The sequence below is a fragment of the Bufo bufo genome, chromosome 1, assembly GCF_905171765.1.
Source record: "Bufo bufo chromosome 1, aBufBuf1.1, whole genome shotgun sequence".
Classification (NCBI taxonomy): Eukaryota; Metazoa; Chordata; class Amphibia; order Anura; family Bufonidae; genus Bufo; species Bufo bufo.
Genome location: NC_053389.1, coordinates 603,209,121 through 603,232,865, shown reverse-complemented (window position 1 = coordinate 603,232,865; position 23,745 = coordinate 603,209,121). Strand labels below are relative to the sequence as shown.

At 45.4% G+C, this 23,745-nt stretch overlaps 1 protein-coding gene across 1 annotated transcript in view; it reads left to right on the top strand.

The window, feature by feature from the left end:
* Positions 1 to 1,982: 1,982 nt before the first annotated feature.
* ARSA (arylsulfatase A) overlaps positions 1,983 to 23,745 on the top strand; it is a 62,754-nt gene continuing 40,991 nt past the window's right edge. The window contains exons 1-3 of the mRNA XM_040413564.1: positions 1,983 to 2,482; positions 19,945 to 20,185; positions 20,308 to 20,526. Of these exons, the coding sequence (XP_040269498.1) occupies positions 2,259 to 2,482; positions 19,945 to 20,185; positions 20,308 to 20,526 (684 nt within the window). The 5' untranslated portion in view covers positions 1,983 to 2,258. The remainder of the gene's footprint in view (positions 2,483 to 19,944; positions 20,186 to 20,307; positions 20,527 to 23,745) is intronic.

The window sequence follows — 23,745 nt, the reverse complement described above, 5'->3', positions numbered from 1 at the left end:
AGGAGCACCCTGTAATGAAGCAGGTCAGTCAGTGCAGTGTTATGGAGGAGCAGTATGGACACACACTCCTCTGCACTGTGGAGGAGCACCCTGTAATGAAGCAGAAGGTCAGTCAGTGCAGTGTTATGGAGGAGCAGTATGGACACACACTCCTCTGCACTGTGGAGGAGCACCCTGTAATGAAGCAGGTCAGTCAGTGCAGTGTTATGGAGGAGCAGTATGGACACACACTCCTCTGCACTGTGGAGGAGCACCCTGTAATGAAGCAGGTCAGTCAGTGCAGTGTTATGGAGGAGTAGTATGGACACACACTCCTCTGCACTGTGGAGGAGCACCCTGTAATGAAGCAGAAGGTCAGTCAGTGCAGTGTTATGGAGGAGCAGTATGGACACACACTCCTCTGCACTGTGGAGGAGCACCCTGTAATGAAGCAGGTCAGTCAGTGCAGTGTTATGGAGGAGTAGTATGGACACACACTCCTCTGCACTGTGGAGGAGCACCCTGTAATGAAGCAGGTCAGTCAGTGCAGTGTTATGGAGGAGCAGTATGGACACACACTCCTCTGCACTGTGGAGGAGCACCCTGTAATGAAGCAGGTCAGTCAGTGCAGTATTATGGAGGAGCAGTATGGACACACACTCCTCTGCACTGTGGAGGAGCACCCTGTAATGAAGCAGGTCAGTCAGTGCAGTGTTATGGAGGAGTAGTATGGACACACACTCCTCTGCACTGTGGAGGAGCACCCTGTAATGAAGCAGGTCAGTGAGTGCAGTGTTATGGAGGAGCAGTATGGACACACACTCCTCTGCACTGTGGAGAAGCACCCTGTAATGAAGCAGGTCAGTGAGTGCAGTGTTATGGAGGTGCAGTATGGACACACACTCCTCTGCACTGTGGAGGAGCACCCTGTAATGAAGCAGGTCAGTCAGTGCAGTGTTATGGAGGAGCAGTATGGACACACACTCCTCTGCACTGTGGAGGAGCACCCTGTAATGAAGCAGGTCAGTCAGTGCAGTGTAATGGAGGAGCAGTATGGACACACACTCCTCTGCACTGTGGAGGAGCACCCTGTAATGAAGCAGGTCAGTCAGTGCAGTGTTATGGAGGAGTAGTATGGACACACACTCCTCTGCACTGTGGAGGAGCACCCTGTAATGAAGCAGGTCAGTCAGTGCAGTGTAATGGAGGAGCAGTATGGACACACACTCCTCTGCACTGTGGAGGAGCACCCTGTAATGAAGGTCAGTCAGTGCAGTGTTATGGAGGTGCAGTATGGACACACACTCCTCTGCACTGTGGAGGAGCACCCTGTAATGAAGCAGGTCAGTCAGTGCAGTGTTATGGAGGAGCAGTATGGACACACACTCCTCTGCACTGTGGAGGAGCACCCTGTAATGAAGCAGGTCAGTCAGTGCAGTGTTATGGAGGAGTAGTATGGACACACACTCCTCTGCACTGTGGAGGAGCACCCTGTAATGAAGCAGGTCAGTCAGTGCAGTGTTATGGAGGAGCAGTATGGACACACACTCCTCTGCACTGTGGAGGAGCACCCTGTAATGAAGCAGGTCAGTCAGTGCAGTGTTATGGAGGTGCAGTATGGACACACACTCCTCTGCACTGTGGAGGAGCACCCTGTAATGAAGCAGGTCAGTCAGTGCAGTGTTATGGAGGAGTAGTATGGACACACACTCCTCTGCACTGTGGAGGAGCACCCTGTAATGAAGCAGGCGCGGCTCCTCAGCCATTGCTTCACACTTTAGGCTGCTCAGATAATTGCAGACATCCATCAGACGCGCAGCCTCCTCTACCAGCCTTTCAGTAACTGCTCCCAGAGGGCGAGAGTCACAACTGCAGCAGTCAGTGCCCTCCACCATAGGAGGAGACTCTCAGCTCCCACAGGCACTGCAAATAAAGACAGACGAGAGGCGGAGACCACATAAAAGACTACAGTTCCCACAATACATTGCGGTCAGCTGACAGGATGCTCCCTGGCGAGGTTCCTACTGATTTCTGTGTGCAGGCAGGACGCCTTGCCAGCTACCTGTGGTGGTGCTGCAGACAGCTGTGTACGGGTATGCCCTGTGTACTGCTGCCCCCTACCTGCTGCAGCGTTACCTGCATGTGCTGCTGACTTCCTCCTTGTCCCAGTGCCATGTGATTAGTGCAGCAGTTTGCTGCTCCCTGCATTTTACCAATAATTCTACCATTCGCTAGGTGTCATCTCCCTTATTGTCCCTGCCAGCAGCCTGACGTTCACTATGACCCCCTCTGCCCTCTTCATATTTGGGTGTTTGCTGTATTATGCTGCAGCATCGTCTGATCCCCCAAACATCATCCTGATGTTTGCTGATGACCTTGGCTATGGTGACTTGGGGTGCTATGGACACCCTACTTCCCTTACTCCTAACCTTGACAGAATGGCAGCCCGAGGACTACGTTTCACAGATTTCTACGCTTCTGGCGCTTTGTGCACGCCTTCCAGGTAATATATAAAGGTGGCATCCCGGGGAATTGTTGTCTCTAGGTCATAGGCGATTGGAAGTGCGTTGCTAAATTTATAATCAATAATGTGCTATTTTCCTGATTTTGTGCCTTTTGCATGTTTGCTTCCAGGAACCCTACAGAAATGATGTTACTCTTGTGTAGTGTTAAGAAAACTTGTGTTTTCAAGTTCGGCGTACAAGGTTCGTGTTATCTGAGAATTCCGTTATGGATTCCGCTACCACAGAACATAACTTATGGTCCGTGGTAGCGGAAACCATAATGGAGTTCGCTCAACACTACCTAATTAATCGCCCCCAAAAAAATGTGGATCGGACACGGACCAAAAATGGGGCATGAGGCCTAAGGCTGGGGTCACACATGACTGATTAGCTGCGGATGTTCGTGAAGCAAATCCGCAGTGTTGTACAGTAACAGCAAATTAGATCAGGATTTCTGAATTCTCATCCACATGCTGCGTAAAAAAAATAATGTAGAAAAGCCTCGGTTTTTGAAATCCGCAGCATTCAATTTAGGCCTCATGCACACGACTGTACTTCGGGTCCGCATCCGAGCCGCAGTTTTTGCAGCTCGGGTGCGGACCCATTCACTTCAATGGGGCCTCAAAACATGCGGACAGCACTTTGTGTGCTGTCCGCATCCGTTGCTCCGTTCCGTTGCCCCGCAAAAAAAAATAACATGTCCTATTCTTGTCCGTTTTGCGGACAAGAAAAGGCATGTCTACAATGGGCCTTCCGTTCCGCAAATTACGGAAGGCATACGGGCGGCTTCCGTTTTTTGTGGATCCGCGGTTTGCGGACCGCAAAAAACAGCACGGTTGTGTGCATGAGGCCTTATACACAGATTTCTCAAGGGAGAGGTTAAAATCTGGCTTTTTCACAACAAAAACTGTAATGCGTGCGGTTTTGTTTTTGATTTTGCTGCGGAAATGAAGCAAAACAGCAGCAGATTTTTTTTCGCTGGATTTTCACTCACCTGTGAATTCAGCTTAAGGACTCGTGCACACGGCCGTTGCCCGGCCTTGCCCGTATTGCGGTCCGCAATCTGGAAGGTCGGTGTGGAATGGAGGCACGGAACCCGATGGTGTGCTTCCATGGGATTTCCCTCCGTGGCTCTGCACCACAAAAAAATAGTGTGTCCGCGGTGCGGATGGATCACGGACCCATTCAAGTCTGGATCTGTTGCGGCAGCCACACAAATGTTGCCCGTGCATTAGGGACCGCAAATTGCGGCCCCCAATGCACGGAATGGCTGAACGGGCGTGTGCAGATGCAGCCTGCAGTCTTGCAGAAATTCCTCACGAAAATGTTCATGTGGGTTTTCTGCTTTTCTGCACCAAATCTTAGCCATAAATCTATGTGTAATCCGTGCCGTGTGCAGGTAGCTTAAAGAGGACCTGTCACCACTCCTCACATTCCTGTTTTAATAGCTCCAGGCATTCCTCATGTAATAACAATTCTGGAGCCTCTATTCTTATGTCTGTATGTTGTGCCATTCCTTTATTATTTCTACTAGAAGCTATGAATGACTTGCTAGCAGTCTGCAGTAAGGGTACAGTGCGGTGATAACCCGTTAGGGGTGTGTCCCTGCACAGTCTGCCACTGTCAGCACTGATTGGATAGAGTCAGTCTGTGCAGATACACCCCCCCCCCAACTGGTTACCGCCCCAATGTACCCTTAGGCCTGGTTCACACTTGAGCGTATTTGATACGTGCGTTTTTGTCGGACGGAGTCCCTCCGGTCATGTTCAAGCTCCGAAATCGCAGCCCGATACTTTCGGCGCTTGCGATGACGTCACCGGAAGTCGGGTGCGGTCCACGTGCGTTCCAAGAGGTACTTCTGGTCTGTGGAATGCACGCTGAGGGGGCGGAGCTAGAATTTGCGCGCAGGATCAAGGCGGATGTCGCGCTCTGATCTGAGGTCTGCAGGTAAGAGTATTTAAAGGGGTCAGAGGTAGAAAAAAGGCAAACATGTCTGAGCCTGGTACAGACAAAATGGAAACCATAAAATACACCATAAATCTTTTAAAGGAAGGGGATTTCTTGGCATCAATACAGGGAGTGCAGAATTATTAGGCAAGTTGTATTTTTGAGGATTAATTTTATTATTGAACAACAACCATGTTCTCAATGAACCCAAAAAACTCATTAATATCAAAGCTGAATATTTTTGGAAGTAGTTTTTAGTTTGTTTTTAGTTTTAGCTATTTTAGGGGGATATCTGTGTGTGCAGGTGACTATTACTGTGCATAATTATTAGGCAACTTAACAAAAAACAAATATATACCCATTTCAATTATTTATTTTTACCAGTGAAGCCAATATAACATCTCAACATTCACAAATATACATTTCTGACATTCAAAAACAAAACAAAAACAAATCAGTGACCAATATAGCCACCTTTCTTTGCAAGGACACTCAAAAGCCTGCCATCCATGGATTCTGTCAGTGTTTTGATCTGTTCACCATCAACATTGCGTGCAGCAGCAACCACAGCCTCCCAGACACTGTTCAGAGAGGTGTACTGTTTTCCCTCCTTGTAAATCTCACATTTGATGATGGACCACAGGTTCTCAATGGGGTTCAGATCAGGTGAACAAGGAGGCCATGTCATTAGATTTTCTTCTTTTATACCCTTTCTTGCCAGCCACGCTGTGGAGTACTTGGACGCGTGTGATGGAGCATTGTCCTGCATGAAAATCATGTTTTTCTTGAAGGATGCAGACTTCTTCCTGTACCACTGCTTGAAGAAGGTGTCTTCCAGAAACTGGCAGTAGGACTGGGAGTTTAGCTTGACTCCATCCTCAACCCGAAAAGGCCCCACAAGCTCATCTTTGATGATACCAGCCCAAACCAGTACTCCACCTCCACCTTGCTGGCGTCTGAGTCGGACTGGAGCTCTCTGCCCTTTACCAATCCAGCCACAGGCCCATCCATCTGGCCCATCAAGACTCACTCTCATTTCATCAGTCCATAAAACCTTAGAAAAATCAGTCTTGAGATATTTCTTGGCCCAGTCTTGACGTTTCAGCTTGTGTGTCTTGTTCAGTGGTGGTCGTCTTTCAGCCTTTCTTACCTTGGCCATGTCTCTGAGTATTGCACACCTTGTGCTTTTGGGCACTCCAGTGATGTTGCAGCTCTGAAATATGGCCAAACTGGTGGCAAGTGGCATCTTGGCAGCTGCACGCTTGACTTTTCTCAGTTCATGGGCAGTTATTTTGCGCCTTGGTTTTTCCACACGCTTCTTGCGACCCTGTTGACTATTTTGAATGAAACGCTTGATTGTTCGATGATCACGCTTCAGAAGCTTTGCAATTTTAAGAGTGCTGCATCCCTCTGCAAGATATCTCACTATTTTTGACTTTTCTGAGCCTGTCAAGTCCTTCTTTTGACCCATTTTGCCAAAGGAAAGGAAGTTGCCTAATAATTATGCACACCTAATATAGGGTGTTGATGTCATTAGACCACACCCCTTCTCATTACAGAGATGCACATCACCTAATATGCTTAATTGGTAGTAGGCTTTCGAGCCTATACAGCTTGGAGTAAGACAACATGCATAAAGAGGATGATGTGGTCAAAATACTCATTTGCCTAAATTCTGCACGCAGTGTAGATCTAAAAGATACGTATTACCATATTCCGGTATGCGAAAAAGCTCAAAAATTCGTCTGCATAGCAGTCTTTCTAGGAAAGGAGCTATGTCTAGGAAAGGAGCTTTTGGCATTACCTCCGCTCCGAGGGTATTTACCAAAGTAATGTTGGAAGTTGTGGCTCACTTAAAGGGGTTGTCTCATCATGGACAATGTGGGCATATAGCTAGGACATGCCCCCATTGTCTTATAGGTGCGGGTCCCACCCCTGGGACCCGCACCTATATTGAGAACGGAGCCCCGCAAATGAAGGAGGGCGCACTGCGCATACGCAGCAGCCCTCCATTCAGTTTCTATGGGGCCGGCGAAAATAGCCGAGCGCAGGCTCTGCTATTTCCGTTGGCCCCATAGAAATGAATGGGAGTGGGGGCCACGCATGCGCGGTACGCTCCCATTCACTTCTATGGGGAGCCGGCTTGGTGGTGGCCGGACCAGAGTCCTCCAGCCACCACCTTGCGGGGCTCGTAGCGATATGCCCCCATTGTCCATGATGAGACAACCCCTTTAAGGAGGAGGAACATTCTAATAATTCCCTACTTGGACGATTTGTTAATCGTAGGAAGCTCAAAAACAGTCCTGGAAAACAATCTATTCATAACCTGTCAGACACTATATCAGACATGCTGGATAATAAACTAAAAAAAAAATCAAACCCCTGTCCATCCCAGAGTTTAATATTTCTAGGGGTCCGTCTAGACTCAATTCTTCAGAAGACTTTTCTTCCAACCCAGAAAGTGATGGGGATAAGCAAAAAGGTCTCACAATTCCAAAGTCAGCCTAAATGCACAATCAGAGAGGCTATGAAGCAATTGGGCTTATTGACCTCTTGTATCCCTGCAGTAAAATGGGCCCAGTTCCACACTCGGACTCTCCAGCAATGGATACTAGAGAGTTGGAACAGAAATCAGGACGCATTAGAGGAGACGATTCAAATTCCCTTAAAAGTGAATCAGTCCTTACAGTGGTGGAAAGATCCAGACCATCTGATGAGGGGAGTTTCTTGGCATCCCGAACATCTGCAAGTTATTACCAAAGATGCGAGCCTTTGGGGATGGGGAGCGCATTGCTCTCATCTCTCTTTCCAAGGACAATGGTCCGAAGATCAGAGATCTCTCTTCAAATCAGAGAGAATTGTCCTCAGTCTGGGAAGCTATAAAAGCATTGTCCCATTACATAGAAGGAAAGGACATTCAAGTAAGGACGGACAACATGACGGTAGTCTCCTACCTAAACCATCAAGGGGGTACAAGAAGTGTAGGTCTAAGTCTAGTGACAGAAAAAAGTTCACTCAAGATCCCTATTGGCAGTGCACATAAAAGGGTCACTAAATACAAAGGCGGACTTCTTAAGCAGAAATTATCGAAGGTCAACAGAATGGAGCCTAAAAAAAGGAAGTGTTTTTCCAGATCACAGAATTATGGGGTACTCCCCTAGTGGATCTGTTTGCCTCAGCAGAAAACACAAAACTAACAAAATTATTTTCCCTAAATCCCTCAGATGGAATATAGTCGCAAAAATGGGGCTTGTAGCTGGCGTACACCTCCCCCCCCCCCCCCCCCCCCTCTTCAGTTGATTTCCAAGGTGCTAAAAAAGATCCGCATAGACAAGGCACATGTGATTTTGATAGCTCCTCTGTGGCCAAAAAAAGCCATGGTTCCCTCTGCTGAAGTTCTTGTCAATCCAGAGCCCGTGGGTTCTTCCATTGAGTCACAATCTGTTGTCACAGGGTCCAGTCTATTATCCCAAAGTGGAAAGACTACATCTGGCAGCTTGGAACCTGAGAGGGTAACACTGAGGTCCAAGGGCTTATCTGGCGCCATAATTGACACCAGTAGTATATTGGGCAGACTAGATGGGCCAAATGGTTCTTATCTGCCGACCCATTCTATGTTTCTATGTCAGCCAGAAGGAAGGAAGTTACTTCCAAGATTTATTTCAAAATCTGGAAAAGATTCTGTGGTTGGTGTAATCAGTCAGGGAACTCCTCTCAGAGATTCTCCATCCAGGCAATTTTAGGATTCTTGCAAACAGGATTTGAAAAAGGGTTGCGTCCAAATACCCTAATGGTACATATGTAGCATTGACTTCAGTGTTTGATGAAAAAATTGCGGACCATCCATGGGTTATCCGGTTTTTGAAAGAGGCAGAAAGATTAAGGCCCTTCTTAAGACCTACTGTTCCTCCCTAGGATCTTAATTTAGTTCTATCAGGCCTGACTAATTTCCCTTTTGAACCCCTTTCGGAGGCCTCACTAAAATATGTTGTCCTAAAAACCCTATTTTTAGTAGCAATTACCTCAGCACGTAGAGTGAGATCCAGGCTCTAAAAATAGTGGAACTGTTTTGCATGGTCTTTCCAGACAGGATTGTTTGTAGATTGGACAATTCTTTCCTTCCTAAAGTCGTATCTAATTTTCACAGACTGGAGGAGATTGTTGTTCCATCTTTTTGTTCAGATCCAAAATCAGATGGAGAGGAGAAATTTCAGATTGGACGTACGTAGAGCTATCTTGTACTACTTAGAGACCACAAAGTCCTTTAGGAAAACGTATTACTTGTTTATGCAGTTCATTGGGGCACACAAAGGACACAAAGCCACAAAGAATTCTTTGTCCAGATGGATAAAAATGGCCATATTGGAATCCTATAAGTCTTTAGGGGTATCTCCTCCAAAGTCGTTCACAGCTCACTCTACAAGATCTGTCGCAACATCCTGGGCCGAAAGAGCAAGCGCTTCGTTAGAGCAGATATGTATGGCAGCGATATGTAGGCCCCCCCAAATAAAAAAAATATTTTTTTTTTTATAGATATATAAGTGTAGGATAGTATATAGGTGGAGGTATGTGTTGGTGTGAATAAAAAAGGGGAAAAGACTCTCTAGGCTGTCGGTTCAGAAAGACACTGAGGAGGAGCCAGAGGAGGGTCAAATTTATCTTCCTGTCCCTACCTGGTTGGAGGCGGGTCATCTCTCATGGTATGCTGTCATGGAGGATTCATGGAAAGGAAATAACTGGTAAGTAATATGGTTTTCTGTAAACTGCAGAATCAGAGTAATGTATATTGAGGTTTATTTTGCTGTTAACCGTTGCTGTGTTGCAAGAAAAAATTATTAACATAGAAAATCTTTAAAAAAAGTGACATTTTGAAATTTCACCTCCATTTTCCTTTAAAGAGGCTCTGTCACCAGGATTAACCCTATTAAACCAGACATACTGCCTGGTAGGGCTCATCATGCTGATTAAAACAATACCTTTTTGTCTGTATGATAAACAGCTGCAGAGAAATGTGTTTTTATTCATATGAGCAATCAGCGCACTCAGAGGCGGGGCTGAATGGTCTGAGCACTGCTATGTAACACCCCATGTGCTCTGCACCTCCCCCCCCCCCCACATTGATTGATCGGGCTGGACAGCAGGCTGAGGGCAGAGCTGTTTCCTAGCATCTACATATCATATACACTATGTACTATAGCTTCACCACACTGAGATCTCCTCAGAAAGCTAATCTACATATTACTGCTTTATATACAGAGACCAGTGATATTTATCAGCTTTCTAAAAAACATTATTCTCAATATGATAAGGACACAGACAGAGGTCCCAATAACTCCTGTACAAGCGTCATAGATGCCTGTTCAGGCCATTTTACTCCCTGGAAAAAGTCTAAGGCCTCCTGCACACGACCGTTGTGTGCACCCGTGGCCGTTGTGCCGTTTTCCGCTTTTTTTCGCGGACCCATTGACTTTCAATGGGTCCGTGGAAAAATCGGAAAATGCACCGTTTTGCAGCCGCATCCGTGATCCGTGTTTCCTGGCCGTGAAAAAAATATGACCTGTCCTATTTTTTTCACGGCCAACGGTTCACGGACCCATTCAAGTCAATGGGTCCGTGAAAGAACACGGATGCACACAAGATTGGCATCCGTGTCCGTGATCCGTGGCCGTAGGTTAGTTTTTATACAGACGGATCCGAAGATCCGTCTGTATAAAAGCTTTTTCAAAGCTGAGTTTTCACTTCGTGAAAACTCAGAACCGACAGTATATTCTAACACAGAAGCGTTCCCATGGTGATGGGGACGCTTCTAGTTAGAATACACTACAAACTGTGTACAAGACTGCCCCCTGCTGCCTGGCAGCACCTGATCTCTTACAGGGGGCCGTGATCAGCACAATTAACCCCTTCAGATGCTAGGACACAGCTCTGCCCTCAGCCTGCTGTCTAGCCCGATCAATCAATGTGGGGGGGGGGGGGGGGAGGTGCAGAGCACATGGGGTGTTACATAGCAGTGCTCAGACCATTCAGCCCCGCCTCTGAGTGCGCTGATTGCTCATATGAATAAAAACACATTTCTCTGCAGCTGTTTATCATACAGACAAAAAGGTATTGTTTTAATCAGCATGATGAGCCCTACCAGGCAGTATGTCTGGTTTAATAGGGTTAATCCTGGTGACAGAGCCTCTTTAAAGGAAAATGGAGGTGAAATTTCAAAATGTCACTTTTTTTAAAGATTTTTTATGTTAATAATTTTTTCTTGCAACACAGCAACGGTTAACAGCAAAATAAACCTCAATATACATTACTCTGATTCTGCAGTTTACAGAAAACCATATTACTTACCAGTTATTTCCTTTCCATGAATCCTCCATGACAGCATACCATGAGAGATGACCCGCCTCCAACCAGGTAGGGACAGGAAGATAAATTTGACCCTCCTCTGGCTCCTCCTCAGTGTCTTTCTGAACCGACAGCCTAGAGAGTCTTTTCCCCTTTTTTATTCACACCAACACATACCTCCACCTATATACTATCCTACACTTTTATATATCTATAAAAAAAAAATATTTTTTTTATTTGGGGGGGCCTACATATCGCTGCCATACATATCTGCTCTAACGAAGCGCTTGCTCTTTCGGCCCAGGATGTTGCGACAGATCTTGTAGAGTGAGCTGTGAACGACTTTGGAGGAGATACCCCTAAAGACTTATAGGATTCCAATATGGCCATTTTTATCCATCTGGACAAAGAATTCTTTGTGGCTTTGTGTCCTTTGTGTGCCCCAATGAACTGCATAAACAAGTAATACGTTTTCCTAAAGGACTTTGTGGTCTCTAAGTAGTACAAGATAGCTCTACGTACGTCCAATCTGAAATTTCTCCTCTCCATCTGATTTTGGATCTGAACAAAAAGATGGAACAACAATCTCCTCCAGTCTGTGAAAATTAGATACGACTTTAGGAAGGAAAGAATTGTCCAATCTACAAACACGGCCCCCTGTAAGAGATCAGGGCTGCCAGGCAGCAGGGGGCAGACCCTCCCCCCCCCCCTTCCCAGTTTAAATATCATTGGTGGCCAGTGCGGCCCCCCCCCCTCCCTCTATTGGAATTATTCGTTGGTGGCACAGTGTGCGCCCCCCCCCCCTCCCTCCCTCTATTGTAATAATTCGTTGGTGGCACAGTGTGCGCCCCACATCGGCCCCCCCCCCTCCCTCTATAGCATTAACAACATTGGTGGCCAGTGTGCGGCCTCCCATCTCCCCCACCCACCCCATCATTGGTGGCAGCGGAGTTCCGATCGGAGTCCCAGTTTAATCGCTGGGGCTCCGATCGGTAACCATGGCACGCTGGTTGCCATGGTTACTTAGCAATAGTACAATAGTAGAAGATTCATACTTACCGGCTGCTGCGATGTTCACCTACTGGTAAGTGTCATTGCTAAATGAACTGTCACTTACCAGTAGGAGGAGCTCCCGGCCGGAAGCAGACATCGCAGCTCCCAGGTAAGTATGAATCTTTTACTATTGTACTATTGCTAGTAACCCGCTGCCACCAATGATCGGGGGGGGGGGGGGTAGATGGGAGGCCGCACACTGGCCACCAATGTTGTTAATGCTATAGAGGGAGGGGGGCCAATGGGGGGCGCACACTGTGCCACCAACGATTACAATAGAGGGAGGAAGGGGGGGGGGGGCGCACACTGTGCCACCAAGGAATTATTACAATAGAGGGAGGAAGGGGGGGGGGGCGCACACTGTGCCACCAACGATTTATTACAATAGAGGGAGGAAGAAGGCGGGGGGGCGCACACTGTGCCACCAAGGAATTATTACAATAGAGGGAGGAAGGGGGGGGGGGGCCGCACTGGCCACCAATGATATTCAAACTGGGGAGGGGGGGGGGGGGGGTCTGCCCCCTGCTGCCTGGCAGCCCTGATCTCTTACAGGGGGATATGATAGCACAATTAACCCCTTCAGGTGCGGCACCTGAAGGGTTAATTGTGCTGATCACAGCCCCCTGTAAGAGATCGGATGCTGCTAGGCAGCAGGGGGCAGTCATGTACACAGTTTGTAGTATATTCTAACTAGAAGCGTCCCCATCACCATGGGAACGCCTCTGTGTTAGAATATACTGTCGGAAATGAGGTTTCACGATCTAACTCATATCCGACAGTATATTCTAACATAGAGGCGTTCCCATGGTGATGGGGACGCTTCAAGTTAAAATATACCATCGGATTGGAGAAAACTCCGATCCGATGGTATAAAGGGACTCCAGACTTTACATTGAAAGTCAATGGGGACGGATCCATTTGAAATGGCACCATATTGTGTCAACGTCAAACGGATCCGTCCCCATTGACTTGCATTGTAATTCAGGATGGATCCGTTTGGCTCCGCACGGCCAGGCGGACACCAAAACGACTTTTTTTTCATGTCCATGGATCCTCCAAAAATCAAGGAAGACCCACGGACGAAAAAACGGTCACGGATCACGGAAAAACGGGACCCGTTTTTGCGGACCGCAAAAAAATACGTTCGTGTGCAGGAGGCCTAAGGCATACTGATACGCCTAAGGCTACTTTCACACCTGCGTTAGGTGTGGATCCGTCTGGTATCTGCACAGACGGATCCGCACCTATAATGCAAACGCTTAGATCCGTTCAGAACGGATCCGTTCGCATTACCATGAACAAAAAAAAAATGTATTTATTTTTTGTTCATGATAATGCAAACGGATCCGTTTTGACTTTACATTGAAAGTCAATGGGGGACGGATCCGTTTGAAAATTGAGCCATATTGTGTCAACTTCAAACGGATCCGTCCCCATTGACTTACATTGTAAGTCTGGACGGATCCGTTTGCCTCTGCACGGCCAGGCGGACACCCGAACGCTGCAAGCTGCGTTCAGGGGTCCGCCTGCTGAGCGGAGCGGAGGACAAACGGTGCCAAACTGATGCATTCTGAGCGGATCCGCATCCACTCAGAATGCATTAGGGCTGGACGGATCCGTTCGGGGCCGCTTGTGAGAGCCTTCAAACGGAACTCACAAGCGGAGCCCCGAACGCTAGTGTGAAAGTAGCCTTAGACTTTTCCCTGCCTTTCATAAGTGCAGTGAGCGCTGTGAACGGCACAGGCAGCACAGCGATGCTGCTGCTGCCTGAAACAACCTATAACAAGGCTCCTTACAGTAAGGAGCTTTGTTATTGGTCAGTTTGAGCGGGCTACCGGAGCTTATGGCACACCGCTCTGAAGTGAGAAAGGAGCCGCACGATCCTCACTGGCGGGATAAGTGGCCTTGCTGTGAAATATAGTGGGGGTCCCGGATCTGAGTGCCTTGTTTTTCTCTATAAAGCGTGGTCTCTTCTCCCTGCTGAGTGCAGTACTGAAGACTGCCTCAATAGAAGGTCTAGGGGACTGTCTTCACTACCGCGCTCAGCAATGAGGAAAAGTGGCTGAGCGCTTCAGACTTCTGCTTATAGAAGTCAGCGAGGGCGCGTCACTGCTCCATAACTGACAGACCTGTTACCCGTAGACCTCTACCTATGTCACCTGTCAGCTCTCCTATGAATCCATCAAGGATAATTCATTGCAGCATGTTCCATCAGACATTGTGTGCTATAAGGATTTCTTCTTTAATGCGGCGCCGTATGGCGGCACATGGTGCTACAAGGACTGCATGTGGCCATTTACAGCCTCCAGGACAGCCTCCCTCTGCCAAGCGCATGAAGTCTTCGCTGTAAGACTGTATGAACCAATAACCACAGCGGTGGTGGCAATTTAGTGGCATTATCTGGTGGCATGAGATGGGGCAAACGGGTCATGGAAGACTAACTCCCCTTTATAGCAAGATCAAGCACAACAGAAAATGACAGCCTCTAGATCGGGGATCAGCAACCTCCGGCACTCCAGCTGTTCTGAAACTACAACTCTCAGTATTCTCCTTTCACTTCTTTTAGGAGTTACAAGAACAGCTGAGCAAGTGTGCATGCTGTGTGTTGTAGTTTCACAGCAGCTGGAGTGCCGAAGGTTGCTGCATTCTAGATCTATAGGCGAGCCTGGTGGTTATTATTGCGTGATGACGTAATCCAGATCCGCAACATGTGACTGTGGCGGTGTGAGGTATGTGCCAGCATGCACCATCATCCATTGTGCCTGTGTCCTGCTCTGCCAGTGCCTCAGGTCTCTTCAGAGTCTACCAACAGCCCCGGTGGCACGACATACCCACCTGAGAGCTCATCTACAAGGACGTAACTTTGGTGGGCAGCAATGGCCACGTGATGGATGGCAAACCCCAATGACCAGCGGCACAGAAACAGCAGCAAAAATTTAAGGGATTGTCCTAAGATCAACACTATTTACCTATCCATACTTGACCCAGAGAACACTAGAACATGGTAACCAAGGTGGGGCCCCCAGCGATCATGTACTTGAAGTGGACATGTCTGTTTTATAACGACTTGCATTTCCCATGCAATAACAATTCTGGGGAATCAATTCTTGTGACTCTATATTGTACCATTCCTCGATTATTCCTACTAGAACTTATGAACAAAGTAGTCTGTTAGTAGTCTGCAATAAAGGTCCAGCTGGCTGTTACCAGTTGACAGCACTGATTGAATAATATCAGGCTGTGCGGTGACACCCCCATCTGGACCTTCACTGCAAACGGCTAGCAAGTCATTTATAACTAATAGCAGAAATAAGAGGAATGGTGCAACAAAGTCATAAGAATAGATGCTCCAGGATTGTTATTACATGGGGGGTGCAAGTAGTTTCCAAAACAGACAAATCTGGAGAGATGAGGTCCTCTTTAACGACAGGTGATAAATATCTATCTTAGGACAGGTGTATATATGTAGATGCTAGCACACAGCTCTGCCCTCAGCCTTCTGTCTAGCCCTGTCTATCAATGGGAGGGGGCCATGCAGAGCACAGGGGCTTTTACAGAGCAGTGCTCAGACCATTCAGCCCCGCCTCTGTGTGCTTGAAATTCTCATTTGCATATGAATAAAAACACATTTCTCTGCAGCTTTATCATACAGACAAAATAAAGGTGTTTTAATCAGCATGATGAGCGCCACAGGGCAGTATCTCTGGTTTAGGCCTCTTTCACACGACACACGTGTGCTGGCTGGGCCCGTGCTGCGGACCGCACGGGCAGTGACAGTGGGGCAGCCGCATGCGGATCGCGGACCCAATCGTTCCGCAAAAAGATAGAACAAGTTCTATATTTTTACAATATGGAAGCACTGAACATCACGGAAGCACTCTGTAGTGCTTCCATGGGGTTCCGTTCCGTGCTTCTGTTCCGCATCGCATTTCCGGATTTGCGAGCCCATTCAATTGAATGGGTCCGCATCCGTGATGCGGATTGAACACTGCTGGTGACCCATGTATTGCGGAACCGCCGTATGCGGCCCGCAATGTGGCCACGGAACGAATACGTTCGTGTGAAAGAGGCCTTAATAGGGTTGATCCTGGTGGCAGAGGACACAGAGCCTCTTTAATTCTTGTTGGACACCAAGGGTTAACAAAGTTTGTAACCTTTTAGTTTTGAATAATTTGAGTGGTTTTGTTTATAAAATGGGGTAATTTATGGGTAGTTTACATTATGTAAACCCCGCAAAATCACTTTATAACTGATTTGGTGCTTTAAAAAAATGGTTTGGGAAATTTTCTTGAAAATTAGAAAAATTGCTTCTAAAATTCTAAGCCTTCTAACCTCCAAAAAAAAAAAAAAAAAAAAAAATAGAATGACCTTTCCAAAATGATGCCAATATAAAGTAGACATATGGGGAATGTTGATTGATAACTATTTTGAGGTATTACTATCTCAAATGTACAGAAATTCAAATAGAGAATTGTGAATTTTTCTGTAAATTTATAAAAAAAAAAAATATTGACCCACATTAACTGCTAACATGAAGTACAATGTGTCATCCGATAAATAAAACCATTCCAGAGTTATTACCACATAAAGTGACACATGTCAGATTTGCAAAAATTTGGCCTGGGCAAGAATGTTAAAACTGTCCTGGGGTAGAAGGGGTCAATATATGACAAGGTGTGCACCTTGTCATTAAGTCCCCTTTCAGGCAAGCTACCAACACTGCCAGGGTCACATAGCATTATATTGATTTGTGATGCTATATAACCCTTAGGCCCCTTTCACACCAGCATGACGGATTGGCTCCGGATGCGTTCAGGAAAACTCGCACCATTTTGCAAGCAAGTTCAGTCAGTTTTGTCTGCAATTGCGTTCAGTTTTTTCTGCGCGGGTGCAATGCGTTTTGATGCGTTTTTCACGCGCGTGATAAAAAAAACTGAAGGTTTACAAACAACATCTCTTAGCAACCATCAGTGAAGAATGCACTGCATCCGCACCTGCTTCCGGATGCAATGCGTTTTTCACTGAAGCCCCATTCACTTCTATGGAGCCAGGGCTGCATGAAAATCTCAGAATATTGTAGAACATGCTGCCTTTTTCACGCAACGCAAAACTGATGCATGAAAAAAAACGCTCATGTACACAGACCCATTGAAATGAATGGGTCAGGATTCAGTGCGGGCGCTATGTGTTCACGTCACGCATTGCACCCGCGTGGAAAACTCACTCGTGTGAAAGGGGCCTTACAATTCTGGAATGTATTAGATGACACGGACATAATGCTGTCAGTGTTATCCAGTACATTCCAGAACTCTACGGGTGACATAGCATCATAAATCATTAAAATGCTATGTGACCCCGGCAGTGCTGGAAGTTCAGGACGGGTGCTGTGCTGCGAGTCCGCAGCGTGACACCCGCTCGTATGAAAGGGGGATGCAGGGGATATTAAAGATGCTGGTCTTTGATAAATTATCCCCTTTCTCTAGAAATGTTAGTCCTGTTTTGCTACACCACCACTACCCACTGGAGTGTTAGCTAATTTGCCGGGGCCAGGAGTGCAGCGCTTGATAAATTACCCCATATGAGTCTATTAAACACAAGACTTTGTTTTTGTGGCATTTTTCATTCTTGAGGTTTTTTTTTGGTCAGTTGTGATTTTATCATTGTAGGTGTATTTGGGGTTAGTTTTTAGATTGGAGTTGCTGTGCACAATTGCGCCAATTTTATGAAATTTGGTAACAGTAATAATATGGCGCAAGTGTGATTTTAGTTTAAGCCAATATCAGTAAAAGTATGCCTAGGGCGGTGATGGTGAACCTTTTAGAGATTGAGTGCCCAAACTGTAACCCACTTATTTATCGCAAAGGGCCAACACGGCAACTTAGCCTAAATACTGAACAAGTTAAGCTGTAGGGGCGTGGCCTAACACAGGCCCTAGTAAAATGAATGCCCCCGTTGGTGCCCCATAGTATCAAAAATGTCCCATTAGTGGCCCCCAGTATTAATAATGCCCCCATTAGAGGCCATTTGATCGCGCCACGGTGAACACTCTCGCTGCTCACTGCATGCTCAGGACAAGACCTGTGCTCTAGCATGATGACGTTTCACAGGCCCTGCTGTTTTTAATCAATGATGTGAAACATCGTCACGCTGGAGCACAAGTCCAAGTACTAACGAGCGCTCTACAATGGAAGCGCTCATTAGTAATAGTGCACATATGGCAACCATATACATGGCCCACAAAGAGTTGTGTGCCCACAGAGAGGGCTCCGAGTGCCGTCTCTGACACACGTGCCATAGGTTCGCTACCACTGGCCTAGGGGATGCCTGGTGTGGAGTTGTGACCTTTTTGCAACTTTTTAAAAGTTGCTAAATTTTGGGCAACTAAACAATGTGTGACCATTTAACACTAAAATATGTACTTAACACATTTGATAAATGTACCTTTTGGGCATGGCAGCACCCCAAAACTTCAAAAGTGCACAAAAACGCAACTAAATCCAGCCTCCGGGTTTACATGTTGCTTTTGCGTTCCTTCTTTAAAAGCATGTTGTAAAAACGCATTAAAAAAAGCATACGCTATATGTAGTAAAAACTACCGTATATAGGAAATTACCACATTTTTCAATGCATTTGTGGGCAACACAAAAAAAACCAGCCTAAGGCCTCATTCACATTTCCATGTCCATGATGATATCCATGACAAGATGCTTGGTCTTTAATCTGCGAAGATGCCTATGTTCGGTCTGCTTGTCCGTTGTTTGTCCTGTGTGTCATCCGTTACCCATGTGTACTGCTATGCTGAAAATTGGTTTCCGGAGCATCTCCTACAAATGCTCATTAAAAATCATTGACAGAACCCTGAAGCCATCAGTGTTCTGTCAGTCGCTTTCATGGCCCTATAAACTTAAATGGTTGTGTTTGGTCTGCATGCCACGGACAGTGGAAAACCACTAATGTGTGAACAGACATTAAAATCAATGGATCTGTGGATAACAGGAACAGTGTTATTTTTATTTTATTTATTTATTTTTTGCTGTGCGGACAGATAACGGACCCATTCAAGTTGAATGGGTCTGGATCTGTCACGGCAGCCGCACGGATGGTGGCTGTGCATTGGGGACCACAAACTGCGCCCTTAATGCATGGAACAGCCGAACAATGGCCGTGTACAATAGACATAAGGCGGAATTTGCACAGTCAGTGTTTGGTCAGTGAGCCAAACAAAGAGTAAAGCCTACATAGTACACACAGGCAAGGTATAATGGAAATATTTCCTGCTCTGTGTTTTGACTTGCACCTAGTTTTGGCTCACAATCACTAATGAAAATCACTGACCAAACACGGACTGTGAAAGCAGCCTTAGGGCTCATGCACACAAACGTATTTTTGGTCCGCATCCAATCCGTATTGGACCATTCCCTTCAATGGGACCGCAAAAGATGCGGATAGCACACCTGTGTGCTCTCTACATCCGCATGTCAGTTCCACGGCCCAGCAAACAAATAGAACATGTCCTATTCTTGTCCTATAGAGGGCATGGTCACATTTTTTAGGCTCCCCCCCCCCCCCCCCCCCCACAGTCTGAGGAAACGCTGGAAAAAATTGCATAAATATTGCATGCTGCATTTTTAAAAAACACCATGGACCCCAAAAAAATTAATAACATAATGGGGGGAAAAGCCACAAAAAAGCCCTGCGCTATTTGTAATGCATTTCCTACTGCCTCTCCGCAAACATCCGACAATGGATAAAAAGGAAAAATATTGTGACAACCCCCTAACTTCCTGAAAGGTACACCTGGTATTTTGATTTGTATCCTATCTGTGAGAGTGCCACTTAGTAGTGCTGCGGGTCCCATGAGTATTCTTCTGGAATTCTTCCTCTATTTGCTGGTACTCTTTATCCCTGTTGACTTCAAGATGACCACCACTCATGGAAAGTTGTATCAGAATTTGGATTTTAAAGGTATCTCAATCGCAGTAGGTCTCCTTGCCAAAGCAATAATCATTCTATGGGTAACGCTTAGTGTACATTGATCTCGGTACAAGGCTCACAGGCAGATTTTTTTTTTTTCCGTTTGCCATAGTCTTAAGTTTTTACTGTCTCATTTTTCTCCTTCCAGAGCCGGCCTCCTGACGGGTCGTTTTCAAACCCGTTCTGGAGTGTACCCTGGAGTGTTTTACCCCAGCTCCGTGGGTGGACTTCCTCTGAGTGAGATTACTATTGCCGAGGTACTACAATCTCGTGGGTATGTCACAGCCATGGCAGGCAAATGGCATCTGGGACTGGGACGTAATGGGACTTTCCTGCCCACACGTCAAGGATTTCAGCACTTCTTGGGTGTTCCTTACTCACATGATCAGGTAAAGTAGTTTTATAGAAGTATGGTATGTCATTTTGAACATGTCTATTTTCATTTTTAATTTTTTTTGGAAGGATATAATAACTGTATTGTGTTATATACATACGCCTCGTGTTTCCACAGGGTCCTTGTCAGAATTTGACATGTTTTCCTCCAGACACACTGTGCTACGGGACATGTGACTTGGGGGAGACTCTTCTGCCAGTGTTCATTGATGAGAAGATCCTACAACAACCGGTGAACTTTCCTGGACTGGTTCCTCTATATCAGCAGTTCAGCAAAGAATTTATTCATAAAGCAGTGAGCGAAAAGAAGCCGTTCTTTCTGTACTATGCTTCACATGTAAGTGTTAAAGGAAACCGTTTATGACCCCAAGGATATGATCACTGAATGAATGCATTTTTTTACTATTACATTGTACTTATTGGTATTCCATTTTGCAGTTTTCAGCATCACTTGACAGGAGACAAGTTATCACTTATTAATAGTGATTGCTTATCTATAATGCCCCATTTTCCTACATGACCTTTTCCACTGTGTTGGTTCCCTATCCCGATGACATCACATCAACATTTGAGGTTTGGTAAGACTTGTAAGGCTCTGCCCTGTAGACAGAACCCTTATCGGTGACCTTGCCTCTCAGGGTGGTGTTCTGCTCATTCTCATGGACACTGCCATGTAGGAGTGACATCAGCAATGATGCTGGGTCTTAGGACAGTTTTGTTTTGTTTTTTGCAGCAGGAGGTTCAAGCAGGCTTGGATCTAGGGCTGCCATCAGGAACTTCAGGGACCCCCCTCCCCTATTTACTATATTGTATGGGTTACTATCATTACAGGGACACCAAATACTGTTTTGTGATATTTAATGAAAAACAGTAATACTATAAAAAAGACCACATCTTTACAGCAGAGCTTTTTTAGTGGGTAAGGTGATTGTTTACTGTACAGAAGGTCTGGGGTCAGACCTCACTGAGACCTGTAAAATAATATTTATAGTTAAGGCAGAAATATATAATTTTTACTTTCTAGCTTTTCTCTTTTGTGGTAAGTTTTTTTTTTTTTCTACATAATTCTTAAAATAAAATAAAAAAAAATAACGAAGCAAAAAACAAGTTTTTGTAACATACGAAATATCGCAAAACCAGTATTTGGTATCAATGTAATTATATATGTATGTGTGTGTGTGTGTGTGTGTATATATGTATGTGTATATGTATATATATATATATATATATATATATATATATATATATTAGTGAACACATTATATAGATAGATAGAAATGGACAGCACATCCAGTAAAAAAATCAAATCAAAATTTATTCAGCCACAGTGGCACAAAGAGGCGACGTTTCGGCTCAAAACCCAGAGCCTTTCTCAAGCGGTTTTGAGCCGGTAAATGGTAAATGGCACAATTTTTCCTTCATCTCCGTAATATACTGTTTTAGTGCCATACCTGTGAAGAAAATAGCTTGTTAAGCACAGAAAATTCAACAGAACAGGTCTGTAGTGTAATGGCAACGCTTCTGCCTGCCATACAGAAGGTCTGGGGTTGAAATCCTGATGACCTGTTAAATAATTTCTTTAGTAAAGGTCTATGTGCTGGAAGATAGCCCTTCTCCCAACCAATATCCAACACAACTTCACTAGTATTCACTGCAGTGGAGTGAGTACTAATGAGGCTGCGGACCTTTTTTGGATCTGGGATGTTCTAGCTGGTAGGGGAAGGAGAGGCAGAGACCTGATATTACAGACACTCCCCTTTAGAACGAGTCTTGCGTTCTAAACATAGGGTGCAGGTGACAGATATAAATTACGTGTTTGCAGGGCATTTTAGGAGTTCATACTGGCCAGCATGTAACAGCTCTCTATGGTGGTTTTTACTGCTAAATTAGGCTGTAAAAAAGTGGTGGTGTTCAAAAAAAGACCTAGCATGAAACGAATTATGTTTATGTGGCTACAATCCATAGCAGAAAAATCTGTAGCTGAAAACATATTGTTTTTGGTAGCAGATTTGTAATTTGGTGAGTTTTTGTTTGAGGTTTTTCTGCTTCCCCATTGACTTCTATCAAATCTACTTCAAAGATGTAACTTGTCACTTCTCAATGGTTTTTCAAATCGGCTACTGAAAAAAAGCTACTATTTTTACACCGTGTGCACATGGTCAAGTTTTTTGCATTAAAGTTAATAGGGAATATATTAATAGGAATTTTGAAAGAGGATTTCTGAGTTTTCTGCTGCTGAATCGGTGGCAGATTATATCCGTGTGACCATACCATCAGAGTGGAGGAGCATACAGCTATCCTCTGCTCTGTATGGGGACAAGCATTCACTACTGCTACCATTCGTCCCCATACAAATTCATAACTTGCTGTTTGCACAGCTCTGCTGCCAACAAATGATGATCTAAGGTGGCGCAACAAAGAAGCTTTCACCCGGGAACCCGTGTTCTTACGAATGTTTCCGATAATCAGCCTGATCATCTGACTGTGCGATAGGGTCTGTGCTTATGAGCTCTCAGGAGTACAGAATAAGGGCTGCAGATTGAGTGACGTGACTGAAGCGGTGGTTACACATGTCTACTATGACTGCATTCACACAGGGGACTAGGTGATCCCCATTCTTATGGTCACTGGGCATCCATGCTCTTGAACCCTCAGGGTTCATTTAGTTAGGTGATAAATATTGTTCATGGGCCAGTCATTTCAAGGGATTGTCCAGGAAGTGAAAGTTATTTTTTTTGGCTTGCAAATAAGGCTTTATTGGCTTGCAAAGCCAGTTCCCTTCTTAGTCATGGCTGATGCCTGAAAAGGTGGCTGGCTCAGCTATTGAACGGAGCCAGCCAATCATTCCCTTACAGCACATCAGAGGTCACACTGGCACGTAGGGGGAGCTCTTTCCTATCGCCTCTTCTGTTTTAGTAAATAATTGTATTCCACGTGAAATGACCATTCTGGAGCATCTTTTCTTAAGACTCTATATTGTGCCATTCTTCTGTTATTCTCACTAGAAGTTTATAGTTAAAGGTACAGGTGGGAATTATCAGTTAGTGGGGTGTCCTTGCACAGTCTGACCATGTCCAGTCAGTGCTGCCAGTGTCAGACTGTACAGGGACACACCACCAACTGGTAACGCCCATCTGTACCTTTATTCATAAAGAGGGAGGAATGGCACAACCTATTCATAAGAAAAGAAGTTCCATCATTTTATTACATAGGGGTGCAAGGTAGGGATCGACCGATATAGATTTTTTTTTAGAGCCCATACTGATACCGATAATCTGTGAACTTTCAGGCCGATAGCCGATAATTTATACCGATATTCAGTGAATTTTCATTTTTGAAAAAAATATTAAAATTCCTAAACTAATCTGCTGAAAATGAATATGTTTATTGTTAACGTGTGTTTTTTTTAATTTTTTTATTTTTTTTTAAATCTTTCTTTTTCATTTATACTTAATATTTTTATTTTTACTTTTTTTAACTAACTTTTAGCCCCCTTAGGGACTAGAACAGTTGTCTTATTCACCCTGCGCCACCAATGAAGATAACTCTCTCATTC